This window comes from Sinocyclocheilus anshuiensis, unplaced genomic scaffold, assembly GCF_001515605.1.
Source record: "Sinocyclocheilus anshuiensis isolate Anshui unplaced genomic scaffold, SAMN03320099.WGS_v1.1 scaffold1753, whole genome shotgun sequence".
NCBI lineage: Eukaryota > Metazoa > Chordata > Actinopteri > Cypriniformes > Cyprinidae > Sinocyclocheilus > Sinocyclocheilus anshuiensis.
In genome coordinates, this window is record NW_015541398.1 from 585,150 (window position 1) to 601,529 (window position 16,380).

Consider the following 16,380-nt stretch of genomic DNA (forward strand, 5'->3'; position numbering starts at 1 on the left):
GAGCAAAGGGCACATTTGGCCACATTAACCACTTGTTTTCTTCGAGCATGTAGAGAGGCCTTTGCCCAAACACCTAAAAACAGGACAAACATGTGTGATCCGTCCAAGATAACCAGCTCATTAAAGATTTGAAAATCAAGAGCAGATATAAGATTTCATCTTACTGGATGATTTAGAAATGTATTGAATAAATCCACAAAAACTTCATCTTTCAGGAGAAACTTGAGTTCCATGTTGATGCTTTTCTCTGCATAGAATAGTTTTCTGTTGCTTTGGCAACGCTATTATTTACTCCTCTTCTGCTTAGAATCGTTGTACTTTTAGTTTTATTTTAAAATTAAATAAATACAAAATCTAAACATAACGTTTATCTCTCACTGCCGTGGTCGAGGTGTGTTTTAGAATGACACAATTGTGTTGTTATATAATTCCTATTTAATTTAATGTAAAAACAGTTTATTAGCAGGACTGAATATTTTGTACGATTATGTATTGTTGTTATTATTATTATGGAGACGCGCGCAGACGTGTGTGGCGTCACATCCGGTCGCGGCCTCCGCAGCGGTCTTCCTCATCCTGAAGGAGTCCGTCAGCGAGTAGCCGGACCGTCAGCGAATTAAACATCATTTTAGCTCTCGGGGACCGAATTAAAGTATATTTGCGCACTCCGAATTTGAAGTAAACACTATCGGCGTGTTCAGACCGTGAATGGATCATGGAGTGTGTAAGTAGTGCGAGTTTAAACTGAGACAGAGTTGATCTGACAGACGAGAGAAATTAAATTAACGGCGGTTTTTTGTTTGTTTGTCACTGTGTTCAAATATGCGAAATAACTAATATCGGTAAAAATGTTGAGATAGAGCCTAAGTGTTATTAGTAGGGCGACTGTATGTGTCGTGTAGTATTTTCCATTCATATGAAGCCAGTTATACTTGCGTTAGTGCTGTGCTGCTAGTTTAGGGCAGTTAAACTAGTACTGAGTTTACTGCAGTTACTATAATATCGCTCAGATTTACTGCTGCTACTCTAAGTTAGTAACTACTTCGTTAGTTTACTCTTGTTATTCTAGTATGGTGTCAGTTTTCTGTTACACTAGTAGTGCTGTATTTTCTGCTGTGTTTATCTTATTATCAGTGTTTATCTTAACATAATATTGGAGCTAGTAAGTTTCTCAGATCTTCTGTCAGCTTTCTCAGTTATTGGTCTCAGAGGAACATACAGCTCAAGCTTTGAAGTTAGACTCTAAATGTCTGAAGCTATGGAGTAAAACAAAAAGAGAGTGTATTAGTGTATAAGAACTTGAATACTTTAACCCTCCTGTGATGTCTGGGGTCAAAAAAGCAACTGACTTAAAAAAAAAAAAATATATATATATATATATAATATTTTTAAACCTTGAATCTTTCTGTCTTTTGCTAAATGTATTAGACACATTCATAAACATGAATCTTGTGTTACAAAGTTTTTAAAATGGCTGTGCACATTTTGACCCATTTGGTGATGTCTGCTGTCATTTTGACCCCTTCACTTTTGTTTTTGGTGAAAAAAAAAGATTAAACATTAAATGCAGAATAAATGTCTGTTGTGTTTTATCTCTCTCATGATGGCCTCTCATGACAAAATATCTGAGTAAATATCATTTATGCCTTGGCATAAGTTTACATTTTACTATTATTGTACTGCATATGAAAGCCAAATTTTGTCCTTTTCAGAGTTTCATATACCTTTATACTATTTCATACAATAATGTGCTTACAAACACTGTACACACATTTTTACAAGTATCTATCAAAAATGATTGTTGTTGGGTTTCCATATTATATGGAGACTTTCCTAAATATTTCCATAATAATTTTTATACTGTACTAACTGTGTTTTCATTCCCAAACCATACTCCTCACACAAAACTTTCTGCCTTTTTACATTTGCAAAAACAAAAAACAAGCTGTTTTCCTCATTGGGACATTGACTGTCATTCAGAATCAGAATCAGAATGAGCTTTATTGCCAGGTATGTTTACACATACGAGGAATTTGTTTTCGTGACAGAAGCTTCCGCAGTGTAACAGAATGACAGTGACAGAACAAAAAAACACAGATAATAAAAAATAAAAAAAATAGAACAAGTAAATAAGGAATAAAAATATATAAATTGACAATTGTATGTGCAGGTATATTACAATAGACAGTTTTTGCATGTAAAGGTACTGTATATTATGTGCAAATTTGAGGTGTAGACTGAGTATGAGTGTTAGATAAATAAGTGTATGAGTGTATAAATAGTGTGTGTTCCACAGTTATTGTCAAGTGTTCATGAGATGGATGGCCTGAGGGAAGAAACTGTTCCTGTGTCTGGCCGTTCTGGTGCTCAGAGCTCTGTAGCGTCGACCAGATGGCAACAGTTCAAAGAGGGAGTGTGCTGGATGTGAGGGGTCCAGAGTATTCTCTGTCTAAAGAAAAATTAGTGATTTAAAGGAGCAAATCTCAGAAACTGAGAACAATGTTTTTTTTGTAAATGAAGCAAATAAATAAATAAAATATATAAAAAACAAAAAGTTATGTTTTGTCCTAAAATGTATTTAAAATATCGGGTAGGTGAAATGTAAGTAAGTAAAAATAAATTATATTGTCAATTTGAGTAATTTATTGACATATTGAGTATTTGGGGTCAGTTTGACCACACACATTAAAAACATGGTTGAAATGTGCACATAACAGGAGGGTTAACACAAGCAGAAATGTCCTGCTGTTAACTCCTCTGGCTAATATGTATTTACTAGACACATTCTAGCCTTTGTTCAGTTTAGAATAACAACTCGGATTTAACTTATTGTTAACCCTCTCCTAACTCAATTTTCAGAGGCCTCTAAATGATCAACATGATCAAAAAAACTAAATCTACTACATGCCTTCTGTCGTCTGATTGATAGTTTATACTGTTTTAGCAAGGAAAAGGCCTTTTAGTATCATTGTACAAAGTCCACCTTCAGGTTGTTCAGGTCTTTTTGCTGTGAAATCTTTACAGATTTTTATATAGTAAGCATAAAAATAACGTTGATACTGCCATTTCAAAATGAACACTTACTGGACCGAAGCAACTTCGGTTTACTTGAGTATACAGTACATGCATACTTTTTTTGAAAAATCTGTGAGTATCAAATATGATCATCAGGCTTTTGAGGAATTTTGTTACATGTTGTCTAAAGGTTCAGTAAACTTCCCTTTAAAAATGTGATTTTTTAAAAACGATTAATTCATTTGTCAGGATTTACAGGGTTAATCAGGAATTATCACATTTTTAAGGGAAAAAACAAAAATGAGCTTTGAATGTTCACACATTGACACCTGTTTTTCAGGTTCCTGCTGTTCTAGATGAGTTGGATGGTAAAAAGGAGGTGCACATAGAGGGTAAGAATGTGAATAAATAAAGATGAGACTGTAGTCCTGCGATCACCTGCAGCTCATGTGTGAGATATGAAAGCAGAGCCGAGCAGGGCTTTGACTTCAGTGTTTGGAGTGAAATCTGAGACTAAAGTGACAGCAAAAGTATCCTGTGACACTTTGTACTCTGACATGTTTTCGCTCAAATTTTCATTGGTTGTTTTTAATGCTTGCTCGTGATTTAATGTTTTAGACTTTTTTTCAGGTTTGGTTTTTCCCTCTCTTTGAAACCAGATCCTGAGTATAATGTGTACACCCGCTTCATGAAGTCCCACCGCTGCTATGACCTGGTGCCCACCAGCTCAAAGTTGGTGGTTTTCGACACTTCTCTACAGGTGGGTACTCGGAAGAAAACAAATGTTGTTACTTGTGCAACCTTGATTACAACCCATGCATTTCCATAATATTTTCATATTTCTGTGTGAAAAAAGGCAAACTTGATTTTACTTACTATTAAAGCAACAGTTCACCCAAAAATGAAAGCTTGATGAAAATGTGCTCACCCTCAGGTCATCCAAGATGTAGATGAGGTTGTTTCTTCTTGGGATCAGATTTGGAGAAATGTAGCATTGCATCACTTGCTCAGCAATGGATGCTCTGCAGTGAATGGGTGCCGTCAGAATGAGAGTCCAAACAGCTGATAAAAACATCACAATAATCCACAAGTAATCCACACCACTCCAGTCCATCAGTTAACATCTCGTGAAACCAAAAGCTGCATGTTTGTAAGAAACAAATCAATCAAGATATCATCAGCTGTTTGGACTCTCATTCTGACGGCACCCATTCACTGCAGAGGATCCATTGGTGAGCAAATGATGCAATGCTACATTTCTCCAAATCTGATCCCATGAAGAAACAAACTCATCTACATCTTGGATGGCCTGAAGGAGAGGACATTTTCATGTTTGGATGAACAATTCCTATAATTAATTAGATATGTAAAGTGTCCGTTCCACTCCATAATAAAGCCAGACTGAATGTGCATTTGCTAAAACCATGGCTAAATAGCATTTTGACTATTTTTTAAACATTATTTATATAACAAGTGATGTTAGCAGGAAAGGTAAATTGTTTAAGAGAAAGAACACAGTATTACATTTTGATAAACACACACACACACACACACACACACACACACACATACACAATATTTGGAATGATATGAATAATTGATATTAGGACCAGGCACATGCCTGAAGAAATGTGGTCAGTATTGATTTCATGTTGACTTTAGGGGTTGGATATATTTGCTCTGTACTTTGTGTCAACATTCATGACATTTAAGCTGTTTGAGGGCCTGCTGCTTAATTTATGATTGTATGGTTACCAGGTGAAGAAGGCGTTCTTTGCTCTAGTGTCTAATGGGGTGAGAGCAGCGCCTCTCTGGGACAGCAAGAAGCAATGCTTTGTTGGTAAGCAAACTTTTTTTTTTGGTGAATTTTAATTTATTGTTATTATTTGTGACTATACGATATATATATATGTGTGTGTGTATATCAGTGTTAATTTCGTTGATGAATAATTTTCGTCATAATTTTCGTCAACGACATTTTTTTTCGCCGACGATAACGAACTAAAACTCTTTTTGAACGACAAAAACGATGACGTAAATCTATTGACATTTTTGTCGATTAAAAACGAGACGAAAATGTTAGGGAGGGACGATTTGGAAAGAGATTCATTCAGAACGAATCTGCTGCGTGGTTCGGAGGTTAGATGCGTACATATGAACCGGCGGGACATAAGCTAACATACACTTGCTACACGTCACATAAAACGTTCAAAAATGTCAATATGTGGGAGTAAGAGAAGAGCAGACATATGGATAAATCTGACGATGCAAGAGAGAACTCAACTCGGTCTGGTTTTCTGAGCGCAGACACTGATGCACACACACACAGAAAGCGCCTCTCACAGCGCGCGAGTACTCTTTCGCGTCGCATGAACGGAGAATTGCGCACAAAATGATGTCGAATTGTCCGTTTTGACGAGTGTTGGGGTCTGTCATGATAAAACCTTAATATCAAACCTATATAAATAGAAATGCATTACACTGTAACTAAACCCATTAGATTTGAGCAGACTAAATTTACTGTAGATTCACTCGACTAAATCTTATGATATTCAGTCGACTAAAACTAGACTAAAACTAAATCAGAATTTGCTGTCAAAATTAACACTGGTGTGTGTGTATATATATATATATATATATATAATTCAGATTCAGCTTATGTGTGTCTTTCTTACTGCATTTTCTATTTTAGGTATGCTGACCATCACAGATTTCATCAATATACTTCATCGCTATTACAAGTCTCCTCTGGTAAGTCTGCTCTTCCCATTGAAGTTTTTAATCAGGTTTTTTGATGAATGTTTAAAGATTTCATGCATTTGTGTCTGTTTTAGGTGCAGATATATGAGTTAGAAGAGCACAAAATAGAAACATGGAGAGGTGGGAATGATGTTCATGTGTATTCATGTGAGGTTTACTCTCTGATATGTCAGCCTATGACTGATCTGTTCATTTTCTTATAGAGGTCTACTTACAAGATTCCTTCAAACCTCTCGTCAGCATATCGCCCAATGCCAGGTAAGTTTGTAAGAGTGCAGATTGAATGGGTTTTGTTAGAGAGTTGCGATGACGTCTGATGTTTTTTTCACTCTGTCTCAGCTTATATGATGCAGTTTCATCTCTACTGAAGCATAAGATCCACAGATTACCCGTCATTGATCCTCTAACAGGAAACACACTCTACATCCTGACACACAAGAGGATCCTCAAATTCCTGAAACTCTTTGTAAGTTTCCTGCCCTGTAAATACTCACTGAATGTTTCCTGGGCTTCATTAAATTAAGTATAGACATTCATTTATTTGGTAATGGTGTGTCACAGAGTGGTTACTGTAATTCTGTCACAACTTTTTAAGCAACTATTGCTAAATTTCCCCTTTACTCTTCTATTGGCACAACTTGGAATATTGTTTTCTTTCTAGAAACAGTCTTCATGTTTAAGTTATTGTCCTCTCCCAGATATCTGAGATGCCCAAGCCTGGGTTTCTGTCTCAAACTCTGGAGGAGTTGAACATCGGAACGTTTCACAACATCGCAGTGGTTCACTCGGATACGCCGCTCTACGCCGCGCTCGGCATCTTCGTGGATCAGAGAGTTTCTGCCCTTCCTGTGGTGGATGAAAATGGTGAGTGGAAATTAATGTTCTTTTTTTATATATTATATTATAAATTACAAATCTGTGGTTTTGATTTTTTTCCCCCCTCCTCATTGGATGTGTTTTCATGGTTTCTCCCTCTCGTTTATTCTGACAGGGCATGTGGTTGACATCTACTCCAAGTTTGATGTTATAGTAAGTCTTGTGTGTTTGTTGTTTCTAACTTGCGCGGTGGACATTGAGCTGTGCTGGTGGAGTTAGATCATTGAATGTGTGTGTGATGGTGTTTCTGTTTTGATTGGACTTGGTGTGTGTTTAAAGCCTCTGGTGTTTGTTGTATTGATCAGCTTGAGTGAATGCAGCCACTACAGTTCATGATCTTTTTTTTTTTTTTTTTTTTTACATTATGTACTTAATTTAAAATCTTAAAGGAATAGTTCACCCAAAAATGACAATTTTGATCCAAGATGTAGATGAGTTTGTTTCTTCATCAGATTTGGAGAAATGTAGCATTGCATCACTTGCTCAGCAATGGATGCTCTGCAGTGAATGGGTGCCGTCAGAATGAGAGTCCAAACAGCTGATAAAAACATCACAATAACCCACACCACTCCAGTCCATCAGTTAACATCTTGTGAAGCCAAAAGCTGCGTGTTTGTAAGAAACAAATCCATCAAGACGTTTTTATCTTCAAACTGTTGCTTCCGTTGCCAAAATACGAGTCCATAATTCATAAAAACGCTTCCAGTGAAAAAGTCCATCTCTTGTTGTCCTCTCACATCAAAATCCACCCACATATTAGTTTAGAGCTGTTTTGGCTTGTGCTTGATCTGTGCATATTTCTCTCCTGTTTCAAACAAGACGGCTCACTAGAGAAAGCAACCTTATGGATAGATATTTACATTTTTGGGTAAACTATTCAACAACATATTTTCAAAATGAATAAGGCACCCATTTAGTTGAATGACGTGTGTGTAAGTCTCTTTGTTGGATCTCTCTGCATATGTTTGTGTTTCAATCTGGTTTTCATGTCATCACACAGAATCTGGCAGCTGAGAAGACATACAATAACCTGGACATCACTGTGACTAAAGCCCTCCAGCATCGCTCGCAGTATTTTGAGGGTGTGCTCACCTGCCGAGCCAATGAGACGCTAGAGGCCATTATCAACCGACTGGTGGAGGCCGAGGTGAGGAACACATTCTGTTCAAATGTTTGGGGTCTGTAGGATAAAAAAAAAAAGAAGTCTTTTCTGCTTTTTTAAACTTGAATTGGAGAACATTTTCACGTTTATTTTAACATCAGGTTCTATTATTTGAAGTCTGATTTGGCTGTATTAATTTCTTTGGCTCTAAAATGTTTCAAACTTAAAAACAGAATCACATTTATATTTCTAATTTCCCACTGAACTAATTTTGCATTATCAGCTATCTGATAAACTTTTCAACCAGTTTTTAATAAACATCTAAGCAAACGTCTTGTGTAAAAGTCATGTATGACAACAAACACTTGCCATATTTACATCACAAAGTTCTGAAGAAAAAATGTAGGAAAACCTGTATTTATTACCATTTAATAATTACCCATGTACATGATTGGAAGCTGAAATTCCTGAAAAGTCTCTCCATGTAGATTTGGGAAACACACTCGGATTACACGGGTCTGCTGTGAGGTCAGAGGATCGAGGAAACTTCCTTATGCTAAACCGGGACTAAGACTGTTTGCACAGCTGTAAATCACACTGTCGCCATCGTTTAGCTGTTATAATCAGCCAGGCGACAGACGTCTCGCTTCAGCAAGTGGATGAGAGGGAGCAGATGTTTATGAAGCCCAAATCCTGCCAGCAACAACACGCTTTCTGGAAACTAGAAACATGTACAAACTGAACTGAACAGTAGAAACAAATACAGATCAAACCAGACCTCTTACTCCCAATTCAAGAAGATTTCCCATAAGATACGGACAGATTTCTCAATCAGCAGCCGACGTGCCAGTGTCGTCTTATATTTCTCAGTAGTGTCAATCCAGTGTTACAAACACATTTCACATGATAGCTTGTCATTCTGGATCTAAATAACATGAAAATAGATGAAAGCATTAACATGTTCTTCCAACTAATATGCAATCACTTTTGGCTTTTTCTGGACATTTTAGTGTAAGGTGACTGAATTGTTGCAAATGGACGAAGGAGAATAACAGTACTTATTCAGATTGTCAAAACACAGAGTCTAGACATCAATCCAGTGAAACTGGGAGATAAAATAAAAGACCACAGACTAAAACCCCTGTACAGCTGCTTCAAAACCTACTGTTAAAAGCGCTATACAAATAAACCTGAATGAAAACACATTAAAAAACAAAACACAACCACACAACTGTCTACTGAATTAAATCTGATTAATAAAAAAGGTCATACATTATAGAAACTATATTTACATCTTGCATATTAAGCGGAGAGGGACAGAAGGGCAGTAGTATTTATCCATGGAGTATGAGAGAGACATAATGTCTGCCAGGAGTCATAAATACAGTGTAATAGGAGTAAAGCGGTGCGCTTCGACGCCAAACTTTTCAAGTCAAGTTATATTTTCAAGTCGTTCTTCTCATTACAGACACAGTGCATGAAGAAGAATCAGATCGATTTCCTAGAATCACGTCGCAACTTCACTTCACATGCAAAAATCCTAAAATCCTGTCATTATTCACCCTCAGGCTGCTTCAAACCTGCATTACTTTCTTTCTAGCATTGGACAAGTTCATGCAACCTTTTGATTTACAATTAAATTGCATGAATTCTGTGCATCAAGCTCCAAAACAAAACAAAAAAAAGACTAAAAAGTATCATAGATGTAGTTCATATGAATTCAGATGACTCTGAACATAGCATAAAGTCATACTGATCCTTTATGGGGAGTTTTCAAAAATTTTTGAGTGCAGCTTGCACATTCTTCTCAATATCTCCTTCTGTGTTTTACATTAAAAATAAATGATGAGTATTCTTATGTTTGCATGAATTATTCCTTAAAAACAAGAGCTTAAAGTCCATACAAAACAATCCCAAACACTCCTCAGCTAATAAAATGTGCATCCTTTTAGTGTCATTTAATGCTACAGTCAAAAGCAACAAACAGGTAACTATAAAAACAAACTTTAACAAAAGCCTGTAATTTCGCCACCGCTATTTACGGACCGCTAACCCGTACAGCTTCAAATCTCTGATGTTCCTGGATGTCAAAACACGATTAAACCTTTAGCTTAGTTGAAGGGCTTGGAAATAAAAAAAAAAAAAAAGGGTAAGCTATTTACATTTCCATACTTTAAAAAAATATACTATGTACAGTAGCTTTGTTTGCCCATGGAGGAGAGGAGGAAATCTAATGGTGATAAAAAAATAAGGACAATATGAAGGATCTACAAGCTAAAATAAATAGATATCTCCGTACCGTTCAGTAGTAAGAATAGACGCGTGTGCCAGTGAGCGATTCCAAAACCAAGATGGCTATAATCCACGTCACGCTCACAAAACCTCTGGGATAAAGTGCAAATAAGGTTGTTTTGCTAACAGCTTTGACGTGGTAATGAAAGGAATCAGCTGATCGTGTCGGTCGCTAGCAGTGCCATCTTGCACCAAATCACCGCGCGAGTTTTCCAGCTTAACCCGCCTGTTATCGCCTCTGAACTGGAGTTTGTGTATTCCACCTACTTAGTTAACCGAGGTAGTCTGCTAGACTGATCTAAATGAATGCACCAAGCCAGTCAAAACTGGTTACATATGAGCGGCCCTGGTTGGAAAAATGATCTTTGGGGCGAAACTGATTTGAACAGAATCAATAAAGTCACGTGCATTTTGATTGGCGAGCTGGGCGGTAGTAGATGTAGAGAGGAGGAGGAGTGCACAGAGGGCTGTTGGGTACCGTAGGTTCAGTAGTTTTGGCGGTGGGGTGAGGTAGGCCCCGTCCCGATTCAGTGGACGGAAATACTTTTGAACTGGCAGGATAGTTTCGAGATGTCGCATGTCTGTACACGTTCTTTTTGCTTGGAGTGTTTCTGGCAGAAGGTAGTGTTTCGCTCAGATTTTCATGTCTTCGTCCACGCTGAGCTGAGACAGGGTTTTCTTGATGCGGAGAGCCGTCAGTCGCGCAGCGCCGTTAGCGTACCAGCACTCCCGCATGATCTTCCCCATCACACGCAACGCCTGCGGGAACAAGAGCCAATTTACCATGCGAGTTCATATCATAGCCAACAGGCTTTTTGTTTTAATGTAATAATGTAGCACTTCTGACAAATAGGGTGTCACAATCCTTTAAGTCAATAATTGCACAAACAAAATAAAATTACTGTTAAATGACAAAGCAGCAATCATTTTCTGTCAATTAAGTTTGATCAGATTTTCTAAATCAACAGATGTTGTCAAACTCATTCATCCCTGTATCCTGTTACTCTAAAGTTATTTAGGAAAAAATATTTCTTTATTTGATATAAAAAGACTATATATAAGTTGATAAATTATATATATATATATATATATATATATAAATAAAATTAATATATTTATAATGAAAAAATTATATATTATTAATAACACACACATATATACAAATTTAAATCATTATAGTTAAACTACATATTTTATATAAAATATAAATATGTAAAAACATTTTATATTATATTTATATATATTTTAAAATCTATATACTTATTTGTATTGTTTATTTCTAGTAAAAATAGAAAATGCAAAAATAAAATTGCTCATTTAATATTTTAATTAATAATATTAATTATTCATGAAGTGGACAAACAACACTTCCTGAAGTTTTAAGCACTTCTTTTACGTTTTACTGAAGTCTTTTACTGAACACCAAAAATTAGAATTTTTTTTTTGAAATTGCAGAACTCAACACTCCCTTCCTAATCTGAAAAGAACATAAATAAAAGAGCAAAAGCAGGCAGTTCAGAAATCACCATATTTGCAAAGATATACCAGGCTATTTTAAGTGGACTTCAGATAAAAATGAAAATGAAGAGAAGTCCAGTATAGCAGCTGTAGAGGATCTCTCTCTCTCACCTCATAGCTCTGCCACCAGTTGGGGATGTTGGGTCGTAACCTCTGATCACACACCACTTTCCTCATCTCCTCTATGGATGGGTCAGAGGGCACCAGGTCATAGTAGGGCAGCTGGTACTCTTCATGAATACCTGAATGCAAACAAAACATAAATAAGAACAAAAATTATTCTCAGTTGAACTTTTAACTTAAAGACCTAGCGTACCAGCACTCCCGCATGATCTTCCCCATCACACGCAACGCCTGCGGGAACAAGAGCCAATTTACCATGCGAGTTCATATCATAGCCAACAGGCTTTTTGTTTTAATGTAATAATGTAGCACTTCTGACAAATAGGGTGTCACAATCCTTTAAGTCAATAATTGCACAAACAAAATAAAATTACTGTTAAATGACAAAGCAGCAATCATTTTCTGTCAATTAAGTTTGATCAGATTTTCTAAATCAACAGATGTTGTCAAACTCATTCATCCCTGTATCCTGTTACTCTAAAGTTATTTAGGAAAAAATATTTCTTTATTTGATATAAAAAGACTATATATAAGTTGATAAATTATATATATATATATATATATATATATAAATCAGAAATCACCATATTTGCAAAGATATACCAGGCTATTTTAAGTGGACTTCAGATAAAAATGAAAATGAAGAGAAGTCCAGTATAGCAGCTGTAGAGGATCTCTCTCTCTCACCTCATAGCTCTGCCACCAGTTGGGGATGTTGGGTCGTAACCTCTGATCACACACCACTTTCCTCATCTCCTCTATGGATGGGTCAGAGGGCACCAGGTCATAGTAGGGCAGCTGGTACTCTTCATGAATACCTGAATGCAAACAAAACATAAATAAGAACAAAAATTATTCTCAGTTGAACTTTTAACTTAAAGACCTTCAAGTGCTTTTCTGTTCAATATTCCTTTTGAAACATGGTTTCAATTTATTTCAGCACCTCCAGCATTGCAGCGGCGAGCGATTTCCCAGTACACGAGTCCCAGAGCGTAGATGTCAGCGCATTTAAATGAGTCGAAGTGACGCATGTTAATAGTCTCTTCCAGAACCTCAGGTGCCATGTACCTGAAACACACACACACACAAACAGGATCACTGAAAGAACATATATTTGAAAACACAAACCACTGACCGTATGACAAGACGTTTTAGATCAGATTATTGTAACATCTATGTTTGTATGTGTGTTTTTCTTGGCTGTTAGGTCTGTCAGTAATGTACTCTGTACCTCTTAGTGCCGACACGCTGGTTGGGGGCGATATCGATGGTGTCGGAGACAGACTCGTGACGAACCGCCAGGCCGAGATCAGCGATTGCACACGTGCAGTTTTTCTTCACCAGGATGTTCTTGGACTTCAGGTCACGGTGAGCGATGCCAGGCTTCCCTGCCGACCAAAACAAAACCATTACAGCTACATACACACATCTGGTATAAACTCTCTGACCACAGAAGAAAAGTGTTCCACACCCTCATGAGCACCCACATACACAATATTTTTAGGCATCACGACCGTTTCAAACAGTGGGCTGTCTTAAGTCACCATTGCACGTATCCTTCAAAGATATGACCAGCCCAGAATGCATTCCAGATGGCAGATGGAGTCAAGGGAATCTTTGATTTTAAAAATATTCGATTCTGTTCTGAAAAGTATTGATTAAAAATTGTTTATCGACCCAATATTTGTGTGCTCTCCATGTCGGTGTTTATTAGAGTCATTAACGTCAGATTCTCCTGGAATCGACTGTGAGTGTTCAGTTAACTTTTCTTGCAATTCACTTTAGGAATGCTGATAAATACCAAAAATCAGCTTACTGAAGAAATGACCTGTTTTACTGGTTTACATACAAACCAATAACCTTTTTTTTTTATTTATTTTTTTATTAATATTAGTTCATGTTACGGTCAACAAAACATAACAATTTGTGTATCTGACTTGGAGTATTCCATTTTACAAAAATCGAATAACACGGACACACTCACCCTGAGTGCCCAGTATCTCCATGTGCAGATGCGCCAGGCCGCTGGCAGCCGAAAGCGCCAGTTTGATCATGCCCTCGATGGTGACTGAATATCGGTTCAGATAGTCGAACAAGGATCCATTCTCATGATAGTCTGACACCAACCACAACTGAGTCCATGTGCCATTATCTGTGACAGAGAGAATGAAACATTATTAAACCTAGATGACAACACTATGCATACTACTGTATAAAACTGCTCAGTACAGTGCAATGCACATTAGTTTACCTTTGTTGTCAGCAGCAATGAAGCCCAGGATGTTCTCGTGGCGGAGCATGATGGTCTGGTAGATTTCAGCTTCACGAAACCAGGAGCGCTCCTCACGAGAGGAGAAGATCTTCACGGCGACGTCTCCTCCTCTCCACTTCCCCCTCCACACCTCCCCAAAGCGGCCTTTACCAATGATCTCCTGCAGCACTATGGTACGAGCCACTGTCCTCTGGACGAACAGCGGCAGACCTGCAACAGAGAGTGAGATGGAGAGAGAGAAAGGCTTTATCAAACCACTGATAATATGCTGAAGGAGAAGATTCAGTAAATTATTAGTGAGCCACTAAAATGTCAAACTCTTCTTCACACAAAACATCACATGATTTCTGAAGACTGGGAATACAGGGCACAAGCAGGGTTATTATAGTTAACTAAAAGTGAAACTGTTAAAGACAATTAGGACAAAATAATATATAAATATTAAGACGAAAAAGTTGAATTATACAAAAATTAGCTATCTGAAACAAGTTTACATTGAAGCACTAAAATTACATACTGGAAATAAATAAAAACTAGAACTTAAATTAAAATAAATTAAACCTAAATGGTAATATAAAAAAAACAAAAACAAAAGCACATAAAATTACTAATATCTCACCTACAACTAAAATGAAATAAAATAAAAACTAATTCAAAAAAAAAAAAAAAACAAGACTGTGCAAAAGTAGAAAAACATCTAAAATACTATTCCATAATGTAGGATGTATCATGGAGTTTTTTCATCCCGAACTCCATGTGACATCACATTAAGCTACAAAAATTAAACTGGATTAAGCTACTAAAACTGAGAAAAAAAAAAAAAAGAGATCAAAATCACAATGTGATTTATGCATGTTACATCAGGGTTATTATTGTTTTGTTAACTGAAATAACGCTGAAATAAAATAAAAATATGAACATTATATGGAAGAACTAGAAAAACAAATGAAATATTGCAACTAACTGAAATAAGCTTAGGTTGAAGCACTAAAATTACTAACTGGAAGAAAAAAAATTTATGACTAAAACAAATAAAAATATATTAAACCTAACAAACTTAAAAATATATTAAAACAACAAAAAAGCATAAGTACATAAAAAAACTCAAATTAAACTTAAAACTGAAAATATAAAAATAAAAGCTCATTCAAAATAATAATAAAACTTTAATGGTATCTATCTATGTATTTATCTAAAAAAAAATAGAAAACTAAAAGTAAAACGTAAAGAAGAAATGTTGACTTGGCAACTATAATGTTGAAGAAGTAAAGCTGAAAAAAAAAAAAACTAAATAATAAAACTATAATAGTACATAAACAATACTAAAATAACACTATTGTATACATGCATAAACAAACCATCCAGCACACTTTCTTCTGCGATACTAACCTGACCCTGATCCCGAGGTGGAGAGGTCGTAGATGAGGTCCTGTAAGGTCTTGTCCTTAGCCAGGAACATGTGTTCAGTGCTGGGATCCTCTACCTCCAGTCTCTGCCGGTGACCGTAGGCCCGCTGGTGGTGCTGGAAGAGGACGAGACCCAGCAGAACCAGCACACACAGCACAAAGACCGGACCCACCACTACTGCAGTGAGCTCCACCGGCCCCCAGTCCTGCCCTGAACCCGGGCCGTTTGTCACTGACAGAGAACACGCTGCATTAGTTCCTCATCTGGAATTCACTAATTGTTTTTGCTATTGATTAAAATACTGATGCTCACCGGTTGGTAGTCTGAGGTCGATGCTGTTGCAGTAATCAGAGTAGCAACAGTGTGTGTTCATCAGCCCCTCGGCGCTGAGGCAGTAGAACGGCTGACCCGGAGGAACCAGGTCCTCTTTCTGGATGCAGAGCCGCACATGCTGCTCCTGTCCTTTAATGACTGAGGTGGAGGCCACACACGCCCCGTTGGTCTCGCACTTATACCCATCCTTCTCACACTGTGGTGCGGTGCAGTTACAGAACAGAGCTGCAGAGAGAATCAAAAATATACGTTACATGTATACATTAACACTATAATATACATTAAGTAAGAAATAATTGATGACGGGCCATTGAATTGCAGTGGATGGAGCAGCAGATGTGTCTTTTCAACAGCAGGGGGTGACAGAGATCAGTCACAGAGTCATATACTGTGTGCACCAAGCAGCATCACATTTATTTTGTTTTAGAATGTCATTTTTATATAGATTACAACTGAATAAATTATAATTATTATATTATGTACCATTTATAAACAGTGGACACAATTTATTACTTTTATATTTTTAATAAAATCTTCTCTATAATCTTTCATCTGAATGCCTCTAAAACAACTTTCATTATCGGCTTGCAAGACAATAAGTTTCTGAGGGTGATCATTAGGGCTGGGTTTTGACACAAATTTCACGATTCGATTCGATTCTCATTCACAAGCTTGCGATTCG

General features: G+C 36.9%; 2 protein-coding genes across 2 annotated transcripts in view; one reads left to right on the forward strand and one right to left on the reverse strand.

Moving 5' to 3' along the window:
• The first annotated feature begins 540 nt into the window (after nucleotides 1–540).
• On the forward strand, nucleotides 541–10,342 carry LOC107690822 (5'-AMP-activated protein kinase subunit gamma-1-like). The gene is made up of 12 exons (XM_016489242.1): nucleotides 541–724; nucleotides 3,356–3,407; nucleotides 3,675–3,775; nucleotides 4,774–4,855; nucleotides 5,708–5,766; nucleotides 5,850–5,895; nucleotides 5,979–6,033; nucleotides 6,115–6,241; nucleotides 6,474–6,639; nucleotides 6,767–6,804; nucleotides 7,652–7,798; nucleotides 10,202–10,342. Exons 1-12 carry the CDS (start codon nucleotides 716–718, stop codon nucleotides 10,340–10,342), a joined length of 1,023 nt encoding a protein of 340 aa, XP_016344728.1. The 5' UTR covers nucleotides 541–715.
• LOC107690814 (activin receptor type-1B-like) overlaps nucleotides 9,408–16,380 on the reverse strand; it is a 15,223-nt gene continuing 8,250 nt past the window's right edge. The window contains exons 2-9 of the mRNA XM_016489230.1: nucleotides 15,678–15,923; nucleotides 15,348–15,596; nucleotides 13,938–14,168; nucleotides 13,671–13,838; nucleotides 12,918–13,074; nucleotides 12,630–12,754; nucleotides 12,374–12,504; nucleotides 9,408–10,804 (exon numbers count right to left, since the gene is read on the reverse strand). Coding sequence (XP_016344716.1) covers nucleotides 10,679–10,804; nucleotides 12,374–12,504; nucleotides 12,630–12,754; nucleotides 12,918–13,074; nucleotides 13,671–13,838; nucleotides 13,938–14,168; nucleotides 15,348–15,596; nucleotides 15,678–15,923 — 1,433 coding nt within the window. The 3' untranslated portion in view covers nucleotides 9,408–10,678. The remainder of the gene's footprint in view (nucleotides 10,805–12,373; nucleotides 12,505–12,629; nucleotides 12,755–12,917; nucleotides 13,075–13,670; nucleotides 13,839–13,937; nucleotides 14,169–15,347; nucleotides 15,597–15,677; nucleotides 15,924–16,380) is intronic.